Genomic DNA, 22,228 nt, shown 5'->3' with positions numbered 1-22,228 from the left:
AAATACTAGGGGACCGAGGGTCTAGTGAGAAGGAGGAACTGAAGGAAATCCTTATTGGTCAGGAAATTGTGTTAGGAAAATTGATGGGATTGAAGGCCGATAAATCCCCAAGGCCTGATAGTCTGCATCCCAGAGTACTTAAGAAAGTGACCCTAGAAATAGTGGATGCATTTTCCAACATTCTATCGACTCTGGACCAGTTCCTATGGATTGGAGGGCAGCTAACCCCACTTTTTAAAAAAGGAGGGAGAGAGAAAACAAGGAATTACACACCGGTTAGTTTGACATCGGTAATGGGGAAAATGTTGGAATCAATTAATAAAGATATAATAGCAGTGCATTTGGAAAGCAGTGACGGGATCGGTCCAAGTCAGCATGGATTTATGAAAGGGAAATCATGCTTGACGAGTCTTCTAAAATTTTCTGAGGATGCAACTAGTAAAGTGGACAAGGGAGAGCCAGTGGATGTGGTGTATTTGGACTTTCAAAATTCTTTTGACAAGGTCCCACACAAGAGATTAGTGTGCAAAATTAAAGCTCATGGTATTGGAGGTAATGTATTGACATGGATAGAGAACTGGTTGGCAGACAGGAAGCAAAGAGTAGGAATAAACGGGTCCTTTTCAGGATAGCAGTCAGGGACTAGTGGAGTACCGTACGGTTCAGTGCTGGGACCCCAGCTATTTACAATATACATCAATGATTTAGACGAATGAATTGAATGTAATATTTCCAAATTTGCAGTTGACACTAAGCTGGGTGGCAGTGTGAGCTGTGAGAAGGATGCTAAGAGGCTGCAGAGTGACTTGGACAGGTTAGGTGAGTGAGCAAATGCAGTATAATGTAGATAAATGTGAGGCTATCCACTTTGGTGGCAAAAACAGGAAGGCAGAATATGATCTGAATGGTGACAGGTTAGGAAAAGGGGAGGTGCAACGAGACCTGGGTGTCATGGTACATCAGTCATTGAAAGTTGACATGCAGGTACAGCAGGTGGTAAAGAAGGCAAATGGCATGTTGGCCTTCATAGCGAGAGGATTTGAGTATAGGAGTAGGGAGGCCTTACTGCAGTTGTACAGGGCCTTGATGAAGCCACACCTTGAATATTGTGTACAGTTTTGGTCTCCTAATCTGAGGAAGGACATTCTTGCAATTGAGGGAGTGCAGCGAATGTTCACCAGACTAATTCCCGGGATGGCAGGACTGATATATGAAAAAAGACTGGATCGACTAGGCTTATATTCACTGGAATTTAGAAGAATGAGAGGGGATCTCATAGAAACAGATAAAATTATGATGGGATTGGACAGGTTAGATGCAGGAAGAATGTTCCCGATGTTGGGGAAGTCTAGAACCAGGGGACATAGTCTAAGGATAATGGGTAATTCATTTAGGACGGAGATGAGGAGAAACGTCTTCACTCAGAGAATTGTGAACCTGTGGAATTCTCTGCCACAGAAAGTTGTTGAGACCAATTCGTTAGATATATTCAAAATGGAGTTAGATGTGGCCCTTATGGCTAAAGGGATCAAGGAGTATGGAGAGAAAGCAGGAATGGGGTAGTAAAGATGCAAAAATGATCAGCCATGATCATATTGAATGGTGGTGCAGGCTCGAAGGGCCGACTGGCCTACTTCTGCACCTATGATCTATGTTTCTATACTCTGCACCCCCGCAAAACTGGCAACTAATTTCCCGGCGGGGTGCTAGGAGGTGGCCGGCCGGCCGCCCAGAAACCATTGCCAACTCCATTACCGCCTCTTCGGTGCGTGAACAGAGGTGGCAACAAGGCGAAAATCCAGACCACTGATTTTGGAACTTCATCTGAGATAGTTCCAGTGAAGAACAAATCAAAGAAGGCTAATTCCCTGCAAGTGAGTAGATTCTGCAAATAGCAGAACCTTTGAATTAGGAAAATGTATTCAACGGTTTGTGTCCCAACACTTGTAGTGTATAAAAAGGTATTTAGATGCATCTTATTGAAAATGTAATGCTCCAATAAGCAACAACCGTGTTCGTGAAACAGTCTACAAGACTCTCTAAGTATCTTAGAGTGGAGATATGTATTAATTTTAATTAACTGTGTCCGCTTCCTTTTTAAACTGTTATTTTTATGTGGAAGTGAGCATGGAACTGCAGTTGTTAATATGCGCAGCACTTTGCAAGATCATAAAGAAAATCCATTCAGGCTTGCTTGTTTCTTTTAAATCAGGGGTAACTATCAGTGATACGCTGTAAAAGTATGTTTACAACGCTATTCCTTCCTGTTACATAATGTAGCAATACCCCCAGGATAAATTTTTTCCCATAAATTGGGTGTCACCCGCATTCCTGCACGTAACAATAACCATAAGCAACAACAACAATTTGCATTCATATAGCACGTTTAACATCCCAAGGCCCTTCACAGGAGTGTTATCAGACAAAATTTGACACCGAGCCACATAAGGAGATGTTACTCAGGTGCTTGGCCAAAGAGGTAGGTATTAAGGAGGGTCTTAAAGGAGGAAAGAGAGCTAGACAGGCGGAAAGGTTTAGGGAGGGAGTTCCAGAGCTTAGGCCCTGGGCAGCTAAAGGCAGGTTTCCTTTTGGTAAAAGATCAAAGTATAAGATATTCTTAGTGAGATTTTTGAAAATGAAATAAAATGTGTGCCGCACCATGCATATAATATAAAATAACAGAAGAGCACTCAAGTGTGCTGTACTCTTGAAATACAGTCTTGGCCGCCTGTAATTACTATGTGATTATAAAGCGATTTCTGCTGCAACAATAACATGAATCTGATCTCATACTCGGCAGACGGGGACCAGCTTCTCCTGGTTTTAATTGGGCAGGTAATATGTGGACAAGTTGTAGGTGCATCAGCTCGCAATTTTTAAGCATATTCGAGGCACTCTCACGTGTCAATCACAATTAAAGTGACCATTTGCTTCATTCTGAATCTAGTTATGGATGGAATTATGGATAGTCAGGAGTGAATAAACTACAATTAGGTTTCGGATAATCAAACAAGTTTGTATACTTTAAAATTAATTTATAACTCCTTATCATTTTTCTGCAAAACTTTTGTCTAATACTAGTGGATCTCCCTTGGCATGTTTGGCCAATGATTCAAAGGATGCATTATTTTAGAATGCTATGAATATTAAGACATAGTGTGTGTCATTACTTTTACACACACACATACACACACATTTATATAGCACAAAACTTGAATTTATATAGCAGCTCTAACATAGAAACATCGCAAAGTGCATCACAGAGGACACACTCACTCACACACACACGCGCACAATCTGTATTTGAATGGATTGTGTTCTTAGCGAAATTGCTGACAGCACTTTTTTAAACATTGATCAAAACAGCATTTCATCTTCAGAAATAATATTACAAGCAACAGAATCATTGGCAAGTGAAGGCATTACAACTGCTGATCATCCCTGCAATCAATTCTTTCAAGTTGATACTGTGCGCTCTTCCGAGGGATCAGACTGACTGTCTGTTGCCTGCCGAGCTCAATGGACCAGGATTATCATTCTAATCCAATACAGCATCATCTTCTAAATCTGACTGCTCTTCTAAGATGTGGCATTGTCTGCAGGAAAAAAAATCTTTCACATCTTCTAGCTACTGCAGTGTGCCTTATTAGCAATGCCACTTGAGTCCATCCTGATTGCTAGCATCACATAGCAACATCTGTTCTAGAGTCAGTGGGGGAAATCAACAGACTCTCTGAAATCATTAGGAACCGGCTAAAGTTACAATAAGACTCATTTTTACTACAGTTGGAAGACATTATGATCAGAAATGTGTGCAGAACTAATCTTTATTCATCACTGTCCTTATAACTGTGCTAGGACACTGACACTAGTTATTCTTTTGCCATCTCTTTAATTTGGGGTGCAGGGGGATGATCTTCTGCTTCGACTGGCTCCTCCCCCACGTACATCAAGATCTAGAACCTTCTGTCATGGTGAAATTGCCCAGGGCCACAGTGCACCATGACTGTCCTCATTATGCTCTCTGGACAGCATTGGAGTGATAATCCCCAGACCTGGCCAAGAGCCTGAAGCGGCTCTCAATGGCTCAACCACCTGTCTGGTGGACGCACTTAGCCAATTGTATCTCTCCTGTGCTTCGGTCCATGTGACGTGAAAAGTCTCATCAGCCACGGCAGCAAGGGGCATGCCTGAGCACCGCAGATCCATCGCCTGTTCCTGAGTTTGCGTGCGATGGCCGACTTGTATGAATGCATCATGACAGGCCCCCGTGTGCTGAGCATTCTAGTTCAAGATGTGCAGCCAGGAGTTGCCTACCAGCAGAACATTGAGGGAGTGTAACCCCTTACTGTTTTGTGGTTTTGTGGGTTCTGAGGGGGAACCTTTAGTGCCATGCAAGTTCCATCGATCGCCCTCAATACTACTGGGAAGCCAGCGATCCTGTAGAAATGTAATGACCTCTGCCCTTGTTCCATCACAGACATTCCACATCTGATGGACTCTCCAGCACTATGGAAAGGGGTATCAGTCACCTGCTGAATGTAGGTGCCCCTTGAGTAATCTTGCACAGGCCCTCCGTGGGTGCCTGGAAGGATCCAGAGCCAAGTTGAGGGCTGTAGTGTCCTTCACTTCTAGAGTTAAGGCTCTGCTGCATATGGACCGAGGGCTTGAAATCATCATGGGGCAAGTCGCACAGTCAACTCCTCAGACAGCTCCTGGAACCTCACTTGAGGCCTGTACATATGTTGGACCGAGTACTAACATGACTAACATGTAGGGTGCTATCTCTGCCTATTGTGCTTCACTCTTCAAGCCTTCTGTCTCTGGTTCTCTTCCTCTGCTTCCTCCACCCTCCCCCTCCCCCACCCCATGATAATGGCAAGCAGTGGTACAGCCAGCAAAAGAGATATTCTTATTTATCAAAAGTAATTTAAAATGGCTGTCTACCGTAACAGAATCAGAACGGCTTTGACGCTTCCTGGAGCAGCTGATTTGCATCTTCATAGAATTATCAAACTTTACAGGAGGAGGTCATTCAGCCCATTGTGTCTGTGCCAGCTGACAAAGAGCTATCCAGCCTAATCCCACCTTCCAGCTCTTGGTCGATAGCTTTGTAGGTTACGGCACTTCAAGTGCACATCTAAGTACTTTTTAAACACTATGAGGGTTTCTGCCTCTACCACCCTTTCAGGCAGTGAATTCCAGACCTTCACCACCCACTGGGTGAAAAACGTTCTCCTCAACTCCCCTTTAATCCTTCTGCCAATTACCTTAAATCTATGTCCCTGGTTGTTGACTCTTCTGCGAAGGGAAATAGGTCCTTCCTATCCACTCTATGTTGTCCCCTCATAATTTTATACACCTCAATTAGGTTTCCCTTCAGCCTCCTCTGTTGCAAAGTAAACAACCCCAGCCTATCCAATCTTTCCTCAGAGCTAAAAATTCTCCAGTCCAGGCAACATCCTCATACATCTGCTCTGTACCTTTTTAGTGTAATCACATCTTTCCTGTAATGTGGTGACCAGAACTGCACGCAATATTCTAGCTGTGGCCGAACTAGTGTTTTATGCAATTCAAGCATAATCTCCCTGTGCTTATATTCTATGCCTCGGCCAATAAAGGCAAGTATCCCAAATGCCTTCTTAACCACCTTATCTACCTGTCCTGCTACCTTCATGGATCTGTGTACATGTACTCCAAGGTCCCTCTGTTCCTCTACACTTCTCGGTCTCCTACCCTTTATTGTGTATTCTCTTGCCTTGTTCGCCCTCCCCAAATGTATTACCTCACACTTCTCCGATTGAATTCCATTTGCCACTGTTCTGCCCATCTGACCAGTCCACTGATATCTTCCTGCAGTCTACAGCTTTCTTCTTCATTATCAACCATACAGCCGATTTTAGTATCATCTGCAAACTTCTTAATCATACCCCCTATATTCAAGAGTAACTTCTTCAAGTGACTATGGGTGCCTGTGTGACTGAAAACCTGGTTGTAATTTGAAGAAATCCTCTGAGGTAGCGCAATTGCAGGATATATACATGTAAGGCTCCCTAGCTTGGCGACGAGGCCATTATTATGAGGCGAGATGTGTTCGGGCAGAGAAATAGATAGACGACCCAGGAGATTTGGGCGTATCATAATTACGCGGCAAATCACTTATGCCCAATTTTCCGTGAACTGTTAAGTATTTGCTTTGCGCCCGGATTAGGTGTGTCTCTGAGTGGAAACACCGTAGGAAATTCCAGGAAATCGATTGATGTAATTGGATGAAATAATCGGCTGTTTGACTCCACGACAATTCAGCTCCTCAGCAATATGTGACAACCGAGATTCACTGTATTTGGTTGCCAGCATCAATTCATTTTCCTGTCATTTAATCGACAAAACAGAAGCAACTTTCAAAGTGAGCGTTTACAAAATAGTAACCATTTGGAGTGATCATTAATGGTATTTAGCCCAGAGGTGCCAGCTGCTATTGCTAATGATCTCTACAAAGCAGTTATCAGGATAGTGGAAAGTGGCCACTTTGAAAGCCGCTTTTACTGTGTAGATGAAGCAATGAAAATTCTATTAGCACCGGAATTGAGACATGATGATCTAAGAGATAAAGGAGCCTTCTTTAAAAAAACATATCAATGGAGACACATCGTGATGATGATGGTGCTGCTGACATCAGCAAGTGTCTGCAATATCTTCCCCCGTCCCCAATCACTCCCTTCCTCCTGTCCTCTCCTCTCCTATCTGCTCTCTGGTGACCGGCCTTCCTACCCAACAGTCAGACAAGCTCTCAGTCTGGCTGGCCGCCGAATGGGAAATGGAGAAAGAAATTCCAATCAGGTCCTGTCATTAAATTCTTCAGGTCCTCTGCGTTACACACATTTCCGGGATTCGCAGCTGCTCAGCACTTCCCCCTCCACTCCCCTACTCCCTGCCCCTCCCCACACCCCCCCCCCTCCGTAAATAATGGCCGCAAGGAAAACTGATACCCGAACTAAATGAAGAATAAACTCGACTGGAGCAGGATATTTGGAGGCAAATGTGGAAGTATGTAGTTCTGATGGAAGAAATAGACAAGTTGCAAAAGGACATTGAGGAGATGTTGGGTAGTCAGCCTTGGTACATGAAGTTTTGGAATGCTGGACTCAATGTGCTAGTACATCTGTAGATATGGATCATATCACACGTACTGGTTGTTGTGCAAGGCGTAGTATTGGTAATCTTGCTGTTGTTAACCTGTCAGAAATATAACTGACATAAGAGGTATGTCATAGCACGAGCAATAGCCAAAACATTGGATGAAGGGAATATAGACAGTCCGGCAGAAAGAACTTATCTTGTATAACCTTGATGGGAAAGCCAACAGATGGGTTCTGCAGTTCGGGAAGTAGAGTTGCCTAAACGAAGGGACAAACCTGGGCCTCACCCACGAGGAATTAACTGGGAAATGGCCTGGATTAGGCATATAGCCAAGGGCCATAAGGGGGGATTGTAAAAATGTAAAAGTATATTTAAAAATAAAATAAGGGTATGGAAAGAATCAGTATGGAAAGAATCACATTAAAGGGTGTAGCTCATGCTTGTGTGCTTATCTTTAAATCTGCAGAACAACAACATTGCAATAGACTGAGATAAGCACCTCATGAGCTGAACAGATAAGATGAAGTTGCTGTGGAACAAACCATTCAGCAGCTCTTCTGATAAGGGTCAACGAATCAATGTAGTTCCGCTGATTAAGCTGTAGGCCAACCAGTGGTCATAAAAAGGCTTTGCATGAGGGTCGCACAACTCGGAAAATGTGTAACTGTGTGTAGAACTATTACTCGGGGAAGATCCTTTCTTAGGTGGCTAAGACAGATGCTTTCCCTGCATATGCTTGAATAAAGATCGTAAAAGTGAATCTTATCCTTGGTTTGGTTTATTACCAATCCCCTTTTTGCTCCATCCAGTGTTCATAGTTGGACACGTTGATGGCACTGGGGGGTGTGGTGGTCGGGGCCTTGGTAATGTTCACTGTTGCTCGAGTGGTTGATGGGGCCATAGTGGTGGGTTTATCTCGGGGACTGACCCTCCAATACCATTCATAGGCATCTGCACACTGGGAGGGCTGGCACATTTTCCACTCGCCCTCCCCTTACTAGGGTATTCAGAGAATTGAGTGAAAATTGGCATGCCTTATCTGCACCCCTCTTTCCTGGGTGCAGGCTCCTTGTCCCCCCTTTAGTACAAAACACACTGCAGTCTTATTCACCCTAAGTGTTATTCCCTTATTACTGGTCCATCCCCATTGTCAATGCTACGCCCCGCTATGTTGTCTTATGCTCGTTAGTCCAACATTGCAATTTAAGTCCACTGTTGCTCCGACTGTCACCGTCAGTGCTCCTGGTTCTTTATCACAACTAATGTCGTCGGAGTCCCTGTAATACAGTCCTTGCTGCCCCTCAGCCGGTTGTTCTCGATATAAGGAGGAATTACCCCATGTTGTTTCCACGAGTACCAGAATCCTGTAAAAAAATAATGTCCCTGAAATTTCGGCCTCCTCGAGTCCATATGGAGTTCTTACAGACCCGGGAAGGTATTGGAAATGCTGGTTTCTGTCTAATAAAGCGCAGGCCTGTTTCATCACCTTCCCTGTAAAGTGTGTGCCTTGACTTGAGTCCAACTGTAGCTGCATTCCCCATCGGGGTGTTATTTCCTCCGCTAAGATTCTGACCACAGTTTCGGCTGAGCAATTCCTAGTGGCGAAAGCTTCTACCCACTTCGCAAATTGATCTATTATAACGAAGCAGTATGTGTTCCCTTTGTGGCTGGGTAGCGGTCCAATAAAATCTATCTGTAGGTTTTCCCAGGTCGGGGTTGATGTCCTATCCTGAACTTTATTTTCCCCCCTGGATTGTACTTCGCGCATGTCACGCACTTTCTACAATGGTTTTCTACATCTCCACCCATACCCTTCCACCACCAATATCGGGACATCGAATTTATCATGTTGGTACTACCTGTATGGACATACCCATGGTAAATGCTCAATAGGCTTTCCTGGATGCACTCTAGGGCTATCACATTCCTATCTTTCCTCCATGTCCCGTCTGTCCCTTGCTAGGCTCCTCTCTGCTTCCACCCCTCCTTTTCCTGTGGAGTAGCTTCTCCCTGTACCTTAAGCATGTTTATTTACTCTCTCCATTTTACACATCCCATTAATTACAATTCATATCTCATTCCTGATACCTGGAGGAGCTTTACTGTCCAAAATTATTAAATATTAAAGACAGAAAACATAGATCAAATGTTCTAACTTGGTCCCCATTATTATACATTTTTTTAAATTCTTTATAACTGTTACAGTTTATTTTCCTTCTGGCATATGGGAAAATATTCACTTTCAATTAAGAAATTTAAATTAATAATGCCCAATATCTTTAAAATTTCATCTTGTTGTTTGATGAACCAAAAAACACATCTGTTAGCAGAAAGGGTTAACTCCTTTGCAGGCTTGTTAGAAGGCATGATATCATTACTTTTTTAAAAAACTTTCCCTAATATGAGAGACGTGCTCAGAATTCATCTCGAGCACGACTGTCTCTCATCAGAGAATACCGCATTTTAGATTGCCTCTAAACTTTCTAGCATTATTTCCAAACTGTCCAGTATCATCCATTTTAAAAAGGTTTCCAAACCCGAATCTTAAATCTCTGTTACTGAACTAAAAACTCACACGTAATTTAAAATAAAATGTTCCAAACAACCAAACAGCAACTTTTATTTTTCCCAGCAAAAATCATTATCAACATCTTTTTTCTCATAGCCAATATGTTATTAACTAAACACAATACAGAGCCGATAAAATAAAACAAAATAGCACACAGTAAATTACGTCACTTTTCATATTCTTCTTTCTTCACATGCCTTTTCAGATTACTGTAAAAATACTGAATATAACTAGAGAAACGTTAGTTTTGTATTTAACAAATATTCTACACAAATGGAAAAAGAGGGCAGAGCTTCCCTTAGTTTGTAGCTCTGAGATATTTATGCAGGCTCTTTAAAAAAGTGACACTAAAGAAGACAGTGCTTTTTAAACGTTCAAATAACAAATGAAAAATTCATTAACTCCCACCTCAAATACTCCACAGTCAAGAAAACTTTCACACAAACACACATACTTTCATAAAAGCTGAAACTTTTAAACAACATCCTTTCAATCAATAAATATTTTACCTCGGCAGCTTAAGTGTCGGTATTAACTTGTAACTTTCTCTTTGATTAGTTTCACATTCTTCTCTGCTCGCATATATACCAGAGACCCCTCTGGTCCCCATTCTTTCCTGTTGGCCATTTTACTAAGATCGCTGGGGTCATCACACCTTCCCAGTAGGTTACTTTTGTACTCCCTCTTGTATGCGCTGTGCAAGGTTAATACTGATTCATTAGTATTACCTCCATTTCGCCCGCCGCGCTTCAGGACCTACTCATAACCTAATTCGTTCTTATCCCTTGGTTTCTGTCCTTCCGTGGTTCGCTATAACTTAGTTCTTTATACATATTACCTCCTTCCCCCTTCATGATATTTCAGTTCTAACTTGTAGGTGGTATTTAAAAGGTACTCATTCCAATAGCTTCCACATCGTCTAGGTCGGAGAGTCTGTATCCTGTTCGTAATGCCAATTATTGGGGTAAAAGAAGGCTTCTCTTCTTCAGGGTAGATCCCTGAAATAAGGAATTGACACCTGCCCTTATAACAACCGTGGAATCAAACAGATAAAACCTTGGATTCACTTTTACAATCTTTATTCAAGCATATGCAGGGAAGCATCTCAGTCTTAGTTGCCAAAGAAAGGACCTTCCCCGAGTAATGGCTCCACACACAGTTATACATTTGCCGAGGTGTGCGACCCTCATGCAAAGCCTTCTATGGCCACGGGTTTGCCTACAGCTTTTCAGCGGAGCTGCATTGATTCATTGACCCTTATCAGAAGAGCTGCTGAATGGTTTGTTCCACAGCATCTTCATCTTATCTGTTCAGCTCATGAGGTGCTTACCTCAGTCTATTGGAATTTTGTTGTTCTGCAGTTTTAAAGATGAGCACACAAGCACAAGCTACGCCCTTTAACCTGATTCTTTCCATACTGATTCTTTCCATATCCTTATTTCGTTTTTAAGTATACTTTTAAACTTTTACCCCCTTACAATGTCACTTTTACTTTTTCCAGCACAGAAACAGACCATTCAATCCAACAGGTCCATGTCAGTGTTTATGCTTCACAGGAGACTCCTCCCACCTTACTCCATCTCACCCCATCAGCATAACCTTGTATTCCTTTCTCCCTCATGTACTGACCTAGCTTCCCCTTAAATGCACCTATGCAGTTCGCCACAAGCACTCCCTGTGGCAGCGAGTTTCTAAATCTCACCACTCACTTGAGTAAAGAACTTTCTCCTGAGTTAATTTTGTGCATGATTTCTCACATACACACACACCCACACCTTTTCCCTGTAAACCCATGTTGTGTTCAGATTTTTGTGGCCTGGCTAAATGTAAAGAACTGTAATTTATCAATACAGTAAGTGTTGGTGCAAAACCTATAGCAAGACTGTTGTTTAGTATGACAGCATACCACCTCTCTCAATTCGGCTTTGCTTAACTCTTGGGATCGACTTCTTACTCTAATCCCTCTCTTTGCAGGTTACAAATAGAGAACGAGACTGTTAATTTAGTTATCTGCACTGAGATTTGCCAGGGGCTTTGGGGAGCATACTAGCTTGACCAGTCAGCTTTTTAGGTCAAGTATGACTTTGTAAATTGTATTTTATATTATTACCTGTTCAATTAAGTCCCAATTGTTGAAAGCAATAAAGAAATCTGCTTTGCTTCAAGCAGACATTTTTGGCCCAGATAACAAATGTAAGAATTGTACATTAACTCTTTAATGCGTAAGTTTAGAAAAAACAAAGAATTTCACATATCGCCATCTCAGGACATCCCAAAGTGCTTTACAGCCAATGAAGTACTTTTGAAGTGTAGTCACTGCTGTGATGTCGAATCCATTCACTGCCACACTACCAGATCAGGGGCTGGATTTGAGGCTTTTCTGTTTTTGGGGCGAAAACAGAGATGGGGCAGAAGTTACCAGCCGGGAATAGTTTGCCCTTTGGTAAGGGGCCCTGCATCAGGAGGTGCAGCGTGAAGAGAGGCGTTGTACACTTTTCGTGGCGCAATGATGGGAAACTCACTAATTAAACTGCCGGCAGTGTGCACTCTGAGCGAGAGAGGCCTGGGCGGGGGGGGGCGGAGTACTCTTAAAAAAAAACACAAAAACATTCCCAAAATATTGTCCACGCCACCACAACACAAATCGTTAAAAAATTAAAAGAACAAATACTTGCATTTACCCTTCGGAGTATTTTACCTTCCTCTGTGCCGCCGGTTATGCTGGACCACACTGATTTCCCAGGCGGTCACTGCGGGTGCACTTTTGGGTGGGCGGATCGGGCAAAAGTCCAAAGTACTGCCGATGTCGCGACGAGAGGCGTTCCACACCCGGCGCAGCTCTTCCCGGCGATGCTGCTCAGTGCTGCCGCAAAACCGGACCGAAGGATCGCGACAGGATAGGGAAGACCTGAACGCCGCCATTCACGATGCTCCGGGGCGAAACCTGGAGCAAAAAGGAGTGGAAAATCCAGTCCCATATAGCATGTTGTAAACTTATCTCCAAAATAAATGAATTGAAGTAGATTTGACTTTGATATACAGTTATAGAGAATATTTGAAACATTATGCAAAACAAATCTAAAAATAAATTGTCCCTGAGCCTCCGGAGTACACCTCCGGCACTGAAAAAATATATACAAAAGTATCTGGTGTCTCTGGAGCTTCAGAGACTTCGGGTCCTGGGCCTGCAGGTGTATGCCTGCGTAAAGGCCCATGGACCCAGGGATGCAGGCAGTTCAGAAAAGTCCCTGGACTCATGTGGGCCAGGCCAACAATTAGAAAGGGAGATTTCTCATAATGAGAAATCCCCAAATAAATATATAATTAACTCAATTCTAATAAAATTAAATATTCCCGTGTTCAAAATTAATTAAAAGTCCCTTTGATTAAGCATTTAAAAAACATTTTTCTTGAAAAGAAATAAAAATATTTTAATTCGACTCAAAATTTACATCAAATAATTTAAAATGTTTTTGCATGTTTTACTCATTTAAAAAATTGGAATTCAACATTTATTTTAACCCTTACACTGGTAAAAGCAGGCCCTACGCCTGCTTTTACCAGGCGCCAGGGTTTCGTGGGCATTCGCTGGGCAGTGGTTGAGCAAGTAGCCCAATCTTGCGCCAGCGAGAATGATTTTGAGGTGCCTGTGGACTTGACAGATCGCAAGTTCTGGGTTGTCGCGCATACGCAGCGCAGGCAGAAACCCAGAACTTGCGGGGCCATTCTGAGGATTTACGACGTGCACACGCCATCATTGGACGTGTAACATCAGGGCCAATTAATCCAATCCATTAAATCAACAAAGCAATTTATTCTGCACTGTCAGGAACCATCTGTTCAGCAATGCAACTCTTGAAGTCTTTCTCTCAGCATAAAGTTCCATTTAATCAAGGTCAGCTCTCATATCAATACTGAAAAGGATGCCAAGGCATATTTAAAGCACCGGATGGGACCTAGGAATCTGATTTGGATCTCACACCTATATACTAACATTTCTGGTTTCATATTTGTACTGTTCCTATTCTCAAACAAAATAAAATTCAGGAGTAAATAGAGCAGTGTTTTTTTCCTACATATATATTTCATAGCAGATTGGAGTGCAGCCACAAGCTCACGTAATTTGACCTTAGTGGTTACTGGGACTATATAAAGGGTTACAGAAGTGTTCTGATTTGCACATGTCAAAGATTTCCTGCAGTCTAATGCATCCTCTTTCAACCATGGTCCATGTTTGAACTTACCCATCTGAAAGGACAAACATCTTGGTGACCACAGTATCTGCTCCACAGGCAGGGGTTTACAAACCTTTGCAATTGGTATTCTGTGCAGGTATTTCAGATTGAAATGGGATTGTTGGTGCAATTGCAGCAACTCTTACTTACTGAAGATGTTTTTAAAGTAGTTGCAATGTTTGAAATGCTGCTCCATTCAAAATGTTAGAGACCTGACAACCAAATCACATCTCTCTGATATTGCAAAGGGAGAACCTGATCATGGAGGACCCATCCTGATCAAGTTTACTAGTGTACATGACTTTTAACTATACTACATCCTGGGGCAGGAGCTGTTTTTTTTTTTAAACAGTCTTCCAATCCTGCTTAAAATAATCAATTATTGGGTATTTGCATGCTTCCCAAAACATGATCGAAAGTTCAGATTAATTTTCTCAAACTCCACACTTTTCTGCTAGCATTTTCAGCGACCTTCACTGATCTATCCTACAAAATCCAAAGAATTCGCAGTTGTCATTGGACCACAAATTGGCAAATTTTCTAATTACTTATTGCAATACTCCTCATACAACTATTGGTAGAACACTATCAGAGTTTTTTCTCAAACAACAGCCATGAACCAGGTTCTCGTTGTTAAAACCAATCTTGGCACAGTCAGTAGAAGAGAAACAATCACACAGAAAGAGAGTCATGATAGAGGTAGAGTAAGAGAGAGAAGTGTGAAGTTGAATCAGAAGGTGAGAGTGAAGAACCATCACCATAAATGGTTACCAGGAAGGGTAGTGAAGATATGTGGTCCTCGCACATATTTGGTCAAGCTGTTTGATAATCGAAAGGGTAGGTTTGTTCACATTGATCATAGTTTAACTACAGATGTGGAAGGAGTTGAAAGTTGGAATGATTCGATTATTTCTGATGAGTCAGATAGTCTTGTTACAAGTAGAACACCAGTAGAAAATCCTACATCGGGTGTACTAGAAACAAATCCAAGAGAAAGTCAGAATTTAAGTCTGTGTCCAAGTCAAGCAGACAAACTGTCTGAAGTTGTAGCGAGTCAAAATGTAGATCAAGGCTTGCCGTTGGAGATAAACTCTTCTCAGGCTCAGCCTAGAATGAGTCTACTTTCAACACCAAGTTTGGAAAGTTCTGTTCGAGAGTGAAGGTGTCCTCTTTGAAACAGAAAACCAGTGATTACATTTGATTTGTAAATATGGCAAAATATGTCCATATCTTTAGTTGTGTGTATCACTCAAGTTATGTATGATGATTATTTTGTTATGACTACTTCTTCAATAAGGAGGGAGAAGTGTAATAGAGCTCCCCCTCATGGACTATTGCTGCATCTAGTGGACTACTATGGTACTGTAACTACTATTGTAAATAATAAAGCATCATGTGGCAAGGTCACATGATTACAGTTGAGAGTCATCTTGTAGAGTGTGTTTGTCAGTGATGTCGTAAGAATATATCACAAAGACTCCATGAATATCTCCATCCTCAATGATGGTGGAGCCCAGCACGCAAGTGCAACCACCTGCAGCCAGAAGTGCCAAGTAGATGATCCATATCGGTCTCCTCCTGAGGTCCCCACCACCACAGAAGCCAGTCTTCAGCCAACTCGAACTCATTGGATATAGCAAAGGCTATGGGCTCCAACAACATCCCGGCTGTCATGCTGAAGACTTGTGCTCCAGAACTAGCCGCGCCTCTAGCCAAGCTGTTCCAGTACAGCTACAACACTGGCACCTACCTGACAATGTGGGAAATGGCCCCAGTATGTCCTGTCCACAAAAAGCAGGACAAATCCAATCCGGCCAATTACAACCCCATCAGTCTATTCTGAATCATCAGCAAAGTGATGGAAGGTGTAGTTGACAGTGCTATCAAATGGCACTTACCAATAACCTGCTCACTGGTGCTCAGTTTGGATTTCGCCAGGACCACTCTGCTCCAGACCTCATTACGCCTTGATCCAAACATGCACAAAGAGCTGAATTCCAAAGGTGCGATGAGGTGAGAATGACTGCCCTTGATATCAAGGCAGCATTTGACCAAGTGTGGCATCAAGGAGCCCTAGTAAATCTCAAATCAATGGGAATCGGGGGAAACTCTCCACTGGTTGGAGTCATACCTAGCACAAAGGAAGATGGTTGTGGTTGTTGGAGGTCAATCACCCCAGCCCCAGGACATTGCTGCAAGAGTTCCTCAGGGCATTGTCCTTGGCCTAACCATCTTCAGCTGCTTCATCAATGACCTTCCCTCCATCATAAGGTCAGAAGTGCAGATGTTCACTGATGATTGCACAGTGTTCAGTTCCATTCGCAACTCCTCAGAAAATGAAGCAGTCCATGCCCGCAAGCAGCAAGACCTGGATGACATTCAGGCTTTGGCTGATAAGTGGCAAGTAACATTCCCCTTGATATTCAATGGCATTACCAACGTCAAAACCCCCACCATCAACATCCTGGGGGTCACCATTGACCAGAAGCTTAACTGGACCAGCCACATAAATACTGTGGCTACAAGAGCAGGTCAGAGGCTGGGTATTCTGCGGCGAGTGTCTCCTGACTCGTCAAAGCCTTTCCACCATCTACAAGGCACAAATCAGTGCAGTTCCAATGCTCAAAAAGCTCAACATGATCCAGGACAACGGAGCCTGCTTGAATGCCACCTCATCCACCACCTTAAACATTCACTCCATCCAGCACCGGTGCACCGTGGCTGCAGTGTGTATCATCTAAAAGATTCACTGCAGCAACTTGCCATGGCTTCTTCGGCAGCACCTCCCAAACCCGCAACCTCGACCATCTAGAAGGACCAGGGCAGCTGAAACATGGGAACACCATCACCTCCAAGTTCCCCTCCAAGTCACACACCATCCTGACTCGGAAGTAACTCGTCGTTCCTTCATCATCGCTGGGTCAAATGCCTGGCACTCACTCCCGAACAGCAGACTGCAGCGGTTGAAGAAGACGGCTCACCACCACCTTCTCAAGGGCAATTAGGGATGAGCAATAAATTCTGGCCTTACCAGCGATGCCCACATCTGTAAACATTGGATCCCCAAGAATTGTTGGACATTATCTGGACATTGCGTATTAATATTTCTCACTGCAGAAAAGCTGGAAGCCTGTTTATAATAAAGCCTGTCATGGAGTGCTGGACCAAGTACAGGGGGAACCAAGGAACCGTTGGCTCAGGACCCGAGTGTCAATGAGTTTACCCCGGATTAGGGTAAAGTCCGAGAACTGTTTTGACAATGAGGATCTCCAGAACACGGAGGCCGGTGTGCTCCGTCTCATGAGTCGGGCGTTCAAGGCCAGCGTGGAGGAGGAGGTCAAACCAGTTAAAGGGAAGGTTCACGAGATCAAGTCCAGTGGGGGTAGTAAAAGGGATTGGCGCAAGGAAGGGGTTAGTGCAGGGAAAGCTAGGATATGTTTTGGGTGTGGGAAGACAGGACACTGGAGGGGAGACTGCCCGGCCCCGAGGAGGGGGCAAGGCAAAGGTGATCCTCCAGTGCCTAAGACAAAACCTGTCGAGGTGAAGGGACCGACCGCGGAATAATTTGATGTTCTGGTGGTCGCCCTTCGGACAGTTTTTGTGCCAGAGCAGGGAAGGGTAGACGCTGCCGTGAGCAGCGAAATCCCGACCGCTCCGGTAATCCCACCACTCTGACTAGCACGCACCCAGCCTGAGTACCTGTGTTCGCTCATGTATGATGAGTGGAGCAGACCATGTGTGAGGATGGGGTTGGAGAAGTTAGAGGGGAAGTGCTTGTGGACAACGGGGCTTCGAGCACGGTGATCCATGTGAGTAACCCGACCGATTCATCCTGGTCCAGCGAGGCTCCATTCAGTCTCGTGGGGTTCACCGGGAATGAGCAGGTGGGGGCGAATAATGGTGGGGAGGACTTTGTTTTAGAAGTAGCAACCAACGGGGACAGTTTGCTCCAGGAGCGGCACGGCAAACTGAGGCCCGTGGTGTACTCGTCAAGAGTCCTCACAGATGTAGAACGAGGATATCCCAATTGTGAGAGACATCTCCCCAGCCATGCATTGGGCCGTGAAGCACTCCCAGCTCTTCATGGGGTCATCCCAGATCATTCTACTAACCCACCATACCCTCACTCAGATGTTATTAGATGGGAGGATAAAAGACGGCACAGTGAGCAGTGCTTCATGTAATTTATTGCTCTCACAAATGAATCTGAGAGTGCAAGGCCTGTGTGAGCCCAAGCTGGCAGCTAACATGATCTATGCAGGGGCGGCCCATAAGTGTTCAGCAGAGGGAGCATGGGACGTAGTTATAGGATTTCAGGCCGGGTTATACCCCACGGGCCGTGAAATATATGTCAATATGTCAACGGATCCAGTTCGGTGGTAGCAGGGGAGCGTTTCACCGGGTGCAGGATTTGTGGCCCAACGGCATGCATTGCAAGGGCCATTAAACTCCCGAGCACCCTGAGCGCTCAGCATGCCGAATTGTCGGCGGTGGTGTATGTTGTTACCCACGCCGATGAGCTCCTGACCCCATACACCATCTGCTCGGATTCCATGTTCACATACAATTCGTGCATTGAATACTTGGCCATCCGGTCTCGTCGCGGTTTCACATCCGCAGAGGGGAAGCCCTTTGCAACCAAACCACTGTTTAAAGTGTTATGTCTATAAGCACTCTAGTAATGACTCCACGAGGCAAGGTATTGTACTTGAACTGTGGTGACCTTAGCCCATTTATTACAACTCCTGAGTGAGGGTGTGCTCCCTTTTATACCTGGTTACCTGCTGTGTACAGATGACCCCTATGTCTCCACCAGTTGTACCCTCTGATGGTACAAGCATAGTGTATACAGTGTGAAGGTACATCCAGTAGTATTATGCAACTGTATATTGAGTGTACAGGGAGTAGACTTATGTTATACATACACAACATCACTCTCCCCTAAATCTTGCACCACTGGCCTTTGCATTGTGTGCTCTGGCCCTACACTTGAGTGCCCAAAACCCTTGCACCTTGTCTATGCTTTGGCTAGGCTCTCTCCCTGTTGACCTCCAAGTCCTTATTGCCACAATATTGGGAAATGGTCAGCAGTGGACGGTTTGAGGTTGCAGTGGTGGTTGTGTGGGTTCTGGATGTGATCCATGTGTGTGCATGGCTACATACATCCATTTCCCCCTACCCATACATAGGCCATGTGTGTGGCTCAACACCTGCATGTGCATACATGCACAGAAAGAAAGAACAAAAAAAAACCATAGGATTAATTACATTACTATTTGGGTTCTGCAGTAGTGGAACAAGTACATTTTACAGGTAAGGTACATACGTGGTATCACAGTCTTGCCCCTGGGTTGTGTAGGTGCAGGTGGGTGAGGACGTTAGTTTCAGAGTGACCGGACTGTGTCCAGGTTGTCTGATGGCAGCGCTACGCCCCCTGCCAGCTGAGTGGGCTCGGATCGCTCACCTGGCTGAGTCTCAGGGCCTTTGCTGTTGCCTAGTGGTTGGCAGAGCCACAGGAGTTTGTGGCCTCCCTGTCCTCCTTTGAGGGCTGTGGTGTCTCTTTGCTGCCCTTCAGCAATAGTGGGAGCCTGGGCATCCCAGGTCCCGTTGGGAAAGCTGGAGGGTGCTAGCCTCTTGCTCCCGGTACTGGCCCTGGTGGCCAGAGAGGTAGAGTCGATCAGGGGCAGGGTATCGGTAGTGGTGCATTTGCCGTCCGCTGATCGCTGGCCCTGCAGCTGGTATGCTCCCTCTGTAGTGTCCTTACACCTTACTATAGAATCACACGAGGCATGTACTGCAGACAAGGTCACTACGTGACCTGAACCTTTATTCCCAGGACCAAGAAGTGCTGACCCTGCGTGGGACCTCACTTTATATACCTGGATGACCAGGTGAGAAGTGTCTCCCACAAGTTTACCCCCTGTGGTCAAGGTGTGCATTACTCAGGTGTATACAGTGTACAGTGTTGTTACATAAAGGTTACAGTTATGTGAAGGTTACAAACATGATATCACCTCCCCCCAACGTCTTTGGGTCAAAGATTGAGTCTTTCAGGCGGTCGCGCTCTCTCGTGGAGCGCCGCAGTTGGGGCTCTGGTGGTTGCGCCTTGGCATGCGTCTCTGTTGCCTGAGGTGATTCTGGCCTGTCCGGGCTGGCCACAGGGACTGTGCATGCTGGTGAATGTCCTTGTTGCTCGTTCACGGGCAGTGGTGTGGTTGAAATCTCATGATCTTCCTCAGGTTCCTCAGTGTCCATGCTGAACCTTTTCTTTACTTGGTCCAGATGTTTGTGGCATATCTGCCCATTGTTAAGTCTGACCACTATGACCCTATTCCCCCTTTGCCAATTACAGTACCCTCAAGCCACTTGGGTCCCAAAGCGTGATTGAGAACGAATACAGGGTCATCGATTTCTATGCATCTCCCCACTGAGTTGCGATCATAGCACTCGATTTGGGACTGGCGCTTGCCTTCAACAATGTCTGACAGGGCAGGATGAATGAGGGACAGCCGGGTTTTAAGCGTGCGTTACATGAGTAGCTCCGCGGTCAGGACTCCCGTGAGCGAATGCGGCCGGGACCTATAGGCCAGCAGGAGGCGCGATAGGCGGTACTGAAGGGAGGGTCCTTGAATCCGGAGCATGCCCTGTTTTATGATTTGAACTGCACGTTCCGCCTGGCCATTGGAAGCCGGCTTGAACGGTGCTGTCCTGACGTGTTTGATACCATTACCCGACATAAACTCCTGCAATTCGTAGCTAGTGAAACACGGGCCATTATCGCTAACCAGGATGTCCGGCAAGCCGTGGGTCGCAAAGACCGCACGCAGACTCTCCACGGTGGTGGATGTCGTGCATGAATTCAATATGATGCACTCGTTCCATTTCGAGTATGCATCGACAACAATCAGGAACATTTTTCCCATGAACAGGCCTGCGTAGTCTACGTGAATACATGACCATGGCTTGGTGGGCCAGGGCCACGGGCTGAGTGGGGCCTCCCTGGGGGCATTGCCCAGCTGGGCACATGTCGTACACCTGCGAACACAGTGTTCCAGGTCTGAGTCAATTCCCGGCCACCATACACGTGACCGGGCAATGGCCTTCATTAGCACGATGCCTGGGTGCTCGCTGTGGAGTTCCCTGATGAATGCTTCCCTTCCTTTCTGGGGCATGACTACCCGACTGCCCCATAGCAGGCAGTCGGCTTGGATGGAGAGCTTGTCCATCCGTCTGTGAAACGGCCTGACCTCCTCGAGACACGCTTCTTGTGCGGGCACCCAATCCCCAGTCAGGACACATTTCTTTATCAGGGATAGGAGGGGATATCTGTTGGTTCAGATTTTGATCTAGCGGACTATGATGGGGGAGCCTGCGGTGTCAAAAGCCTCAATGGCCATGACCATCTCCGCGCTTTGCTCCGACGCCCCCTTGGTGGTCACCAGTGGGAGCCTGCTGAGCGCGTCAGCGTAAATTTCGGTGCCTGGCCGGTGCCGTATGGTGTAGTCATACGCAGCCAGCGTGAGGGCTCACCGCTGTATGCGAGCTGACGCATTGGCATTGACAGCCTTGCTGTCAGACAACAGGGATGTTAACGGTTTGTGGTCCGTTTCCAACTCGAACCTTCTGCCGAAAAGGTACTGGTGCATCTTTTTCACCCCGTAGACACATACGAGTGCTTCCTTTTCAACCATCCCATATCCTCGTTCTGCCTGGGAGAGTGACCTGGAGGCATAAGCCACAGGTTGGAGTTGGCCCTCATCATTACTCTGCTGCAACACGCACCCAACCCCATAGGATGATGCATCACATGTTAAAACCAGTTTCTTACAGGGGTTGTACAAGGTCAACAGCTTGTTAGAACAGAACAGATTCCGTGCCCGATTGAAAGCCTGTTCTTGACAGGCCCCCAAAACCATTCACAATCCTTACGCAGGAGCACGTGCAGCAGCTCCAACAATGTGCTTAAGTTCGGCAGAGAGTTCCCCAAGTAGTTCAATAGTCCCAGAAATGACCGCAACTCCGATGTGTTGCCGGGCCTGGGCGCACGACGGATCGCCTCTGTTTTGGATTCGGTAGGCCGGATCCCGTCTGCGGCAACCCTCCTGCCCAAAAACTCGACCGCCGGGGCCAAAAACACATACTTGGATTTCTTTGGTCGCAAGCCTACCCGGTCCAGTCGGCGTAGCACCTCCTCCAGGAGGTGTTCCTCGGTGTCTCGACCCGTTATTAGGATGTCATCTTATAATATGATTGTTCCAGGGATGGATTTAAGCAAGCTTTCCAT

General features: G+C 45.3%; 1 protein-coding gene across 1 annotated transcript in view; it reads right to left on the bottom strand.

Moving 5' to 3' along the window:
* Nucleotides 1–6,207: 6,207 nt before the first annotated feature.
* LOC139274595 (putative methyltransferase-like protein 21E) overlaps nucleotides 6,208–22,228 on the bottom strand; it is an 86,615-nt gene continuing 70,594 nt past the window's right edge. The window contains exons 5-6 of the mRNA XM_070891275.1: nucleotides 12,508–12,653; nucleotides 6,208–6,369 (exon numbers count right to left, since the gene is read on the bottom strand). Of these exons, the coding sequence (XP_070747376.1) occupies nucleotides 6,208–6,369; nucleotides 12,508–12,653 (308 nt within the window). The remainder of the gene's footprint in view (nucleotides 6,370–12,507; nucleotides 12,654–22,228) is intronic.

Source organism: Pristiophorus japonicus, chromosome 10 (genome assembly GCF_044704955.1).
Source record: "Pristiophorus japonicus isolate sPriJap1 chromosome 10, sPriJap1.hap1, whole genome shotgun sequence".
Taxonomy (NCBI): domain Eukaryota; kingdom Metazoa; phylum Chordata; class Chondrichthyes; family Pristiophoridae; genus Pristiophorus; species Pristiophorus japonicus.
Note: the sequence above shows the minus strand (reverse complement) of the source record. Positions and strands in the feature narration are given on the sequence as shown.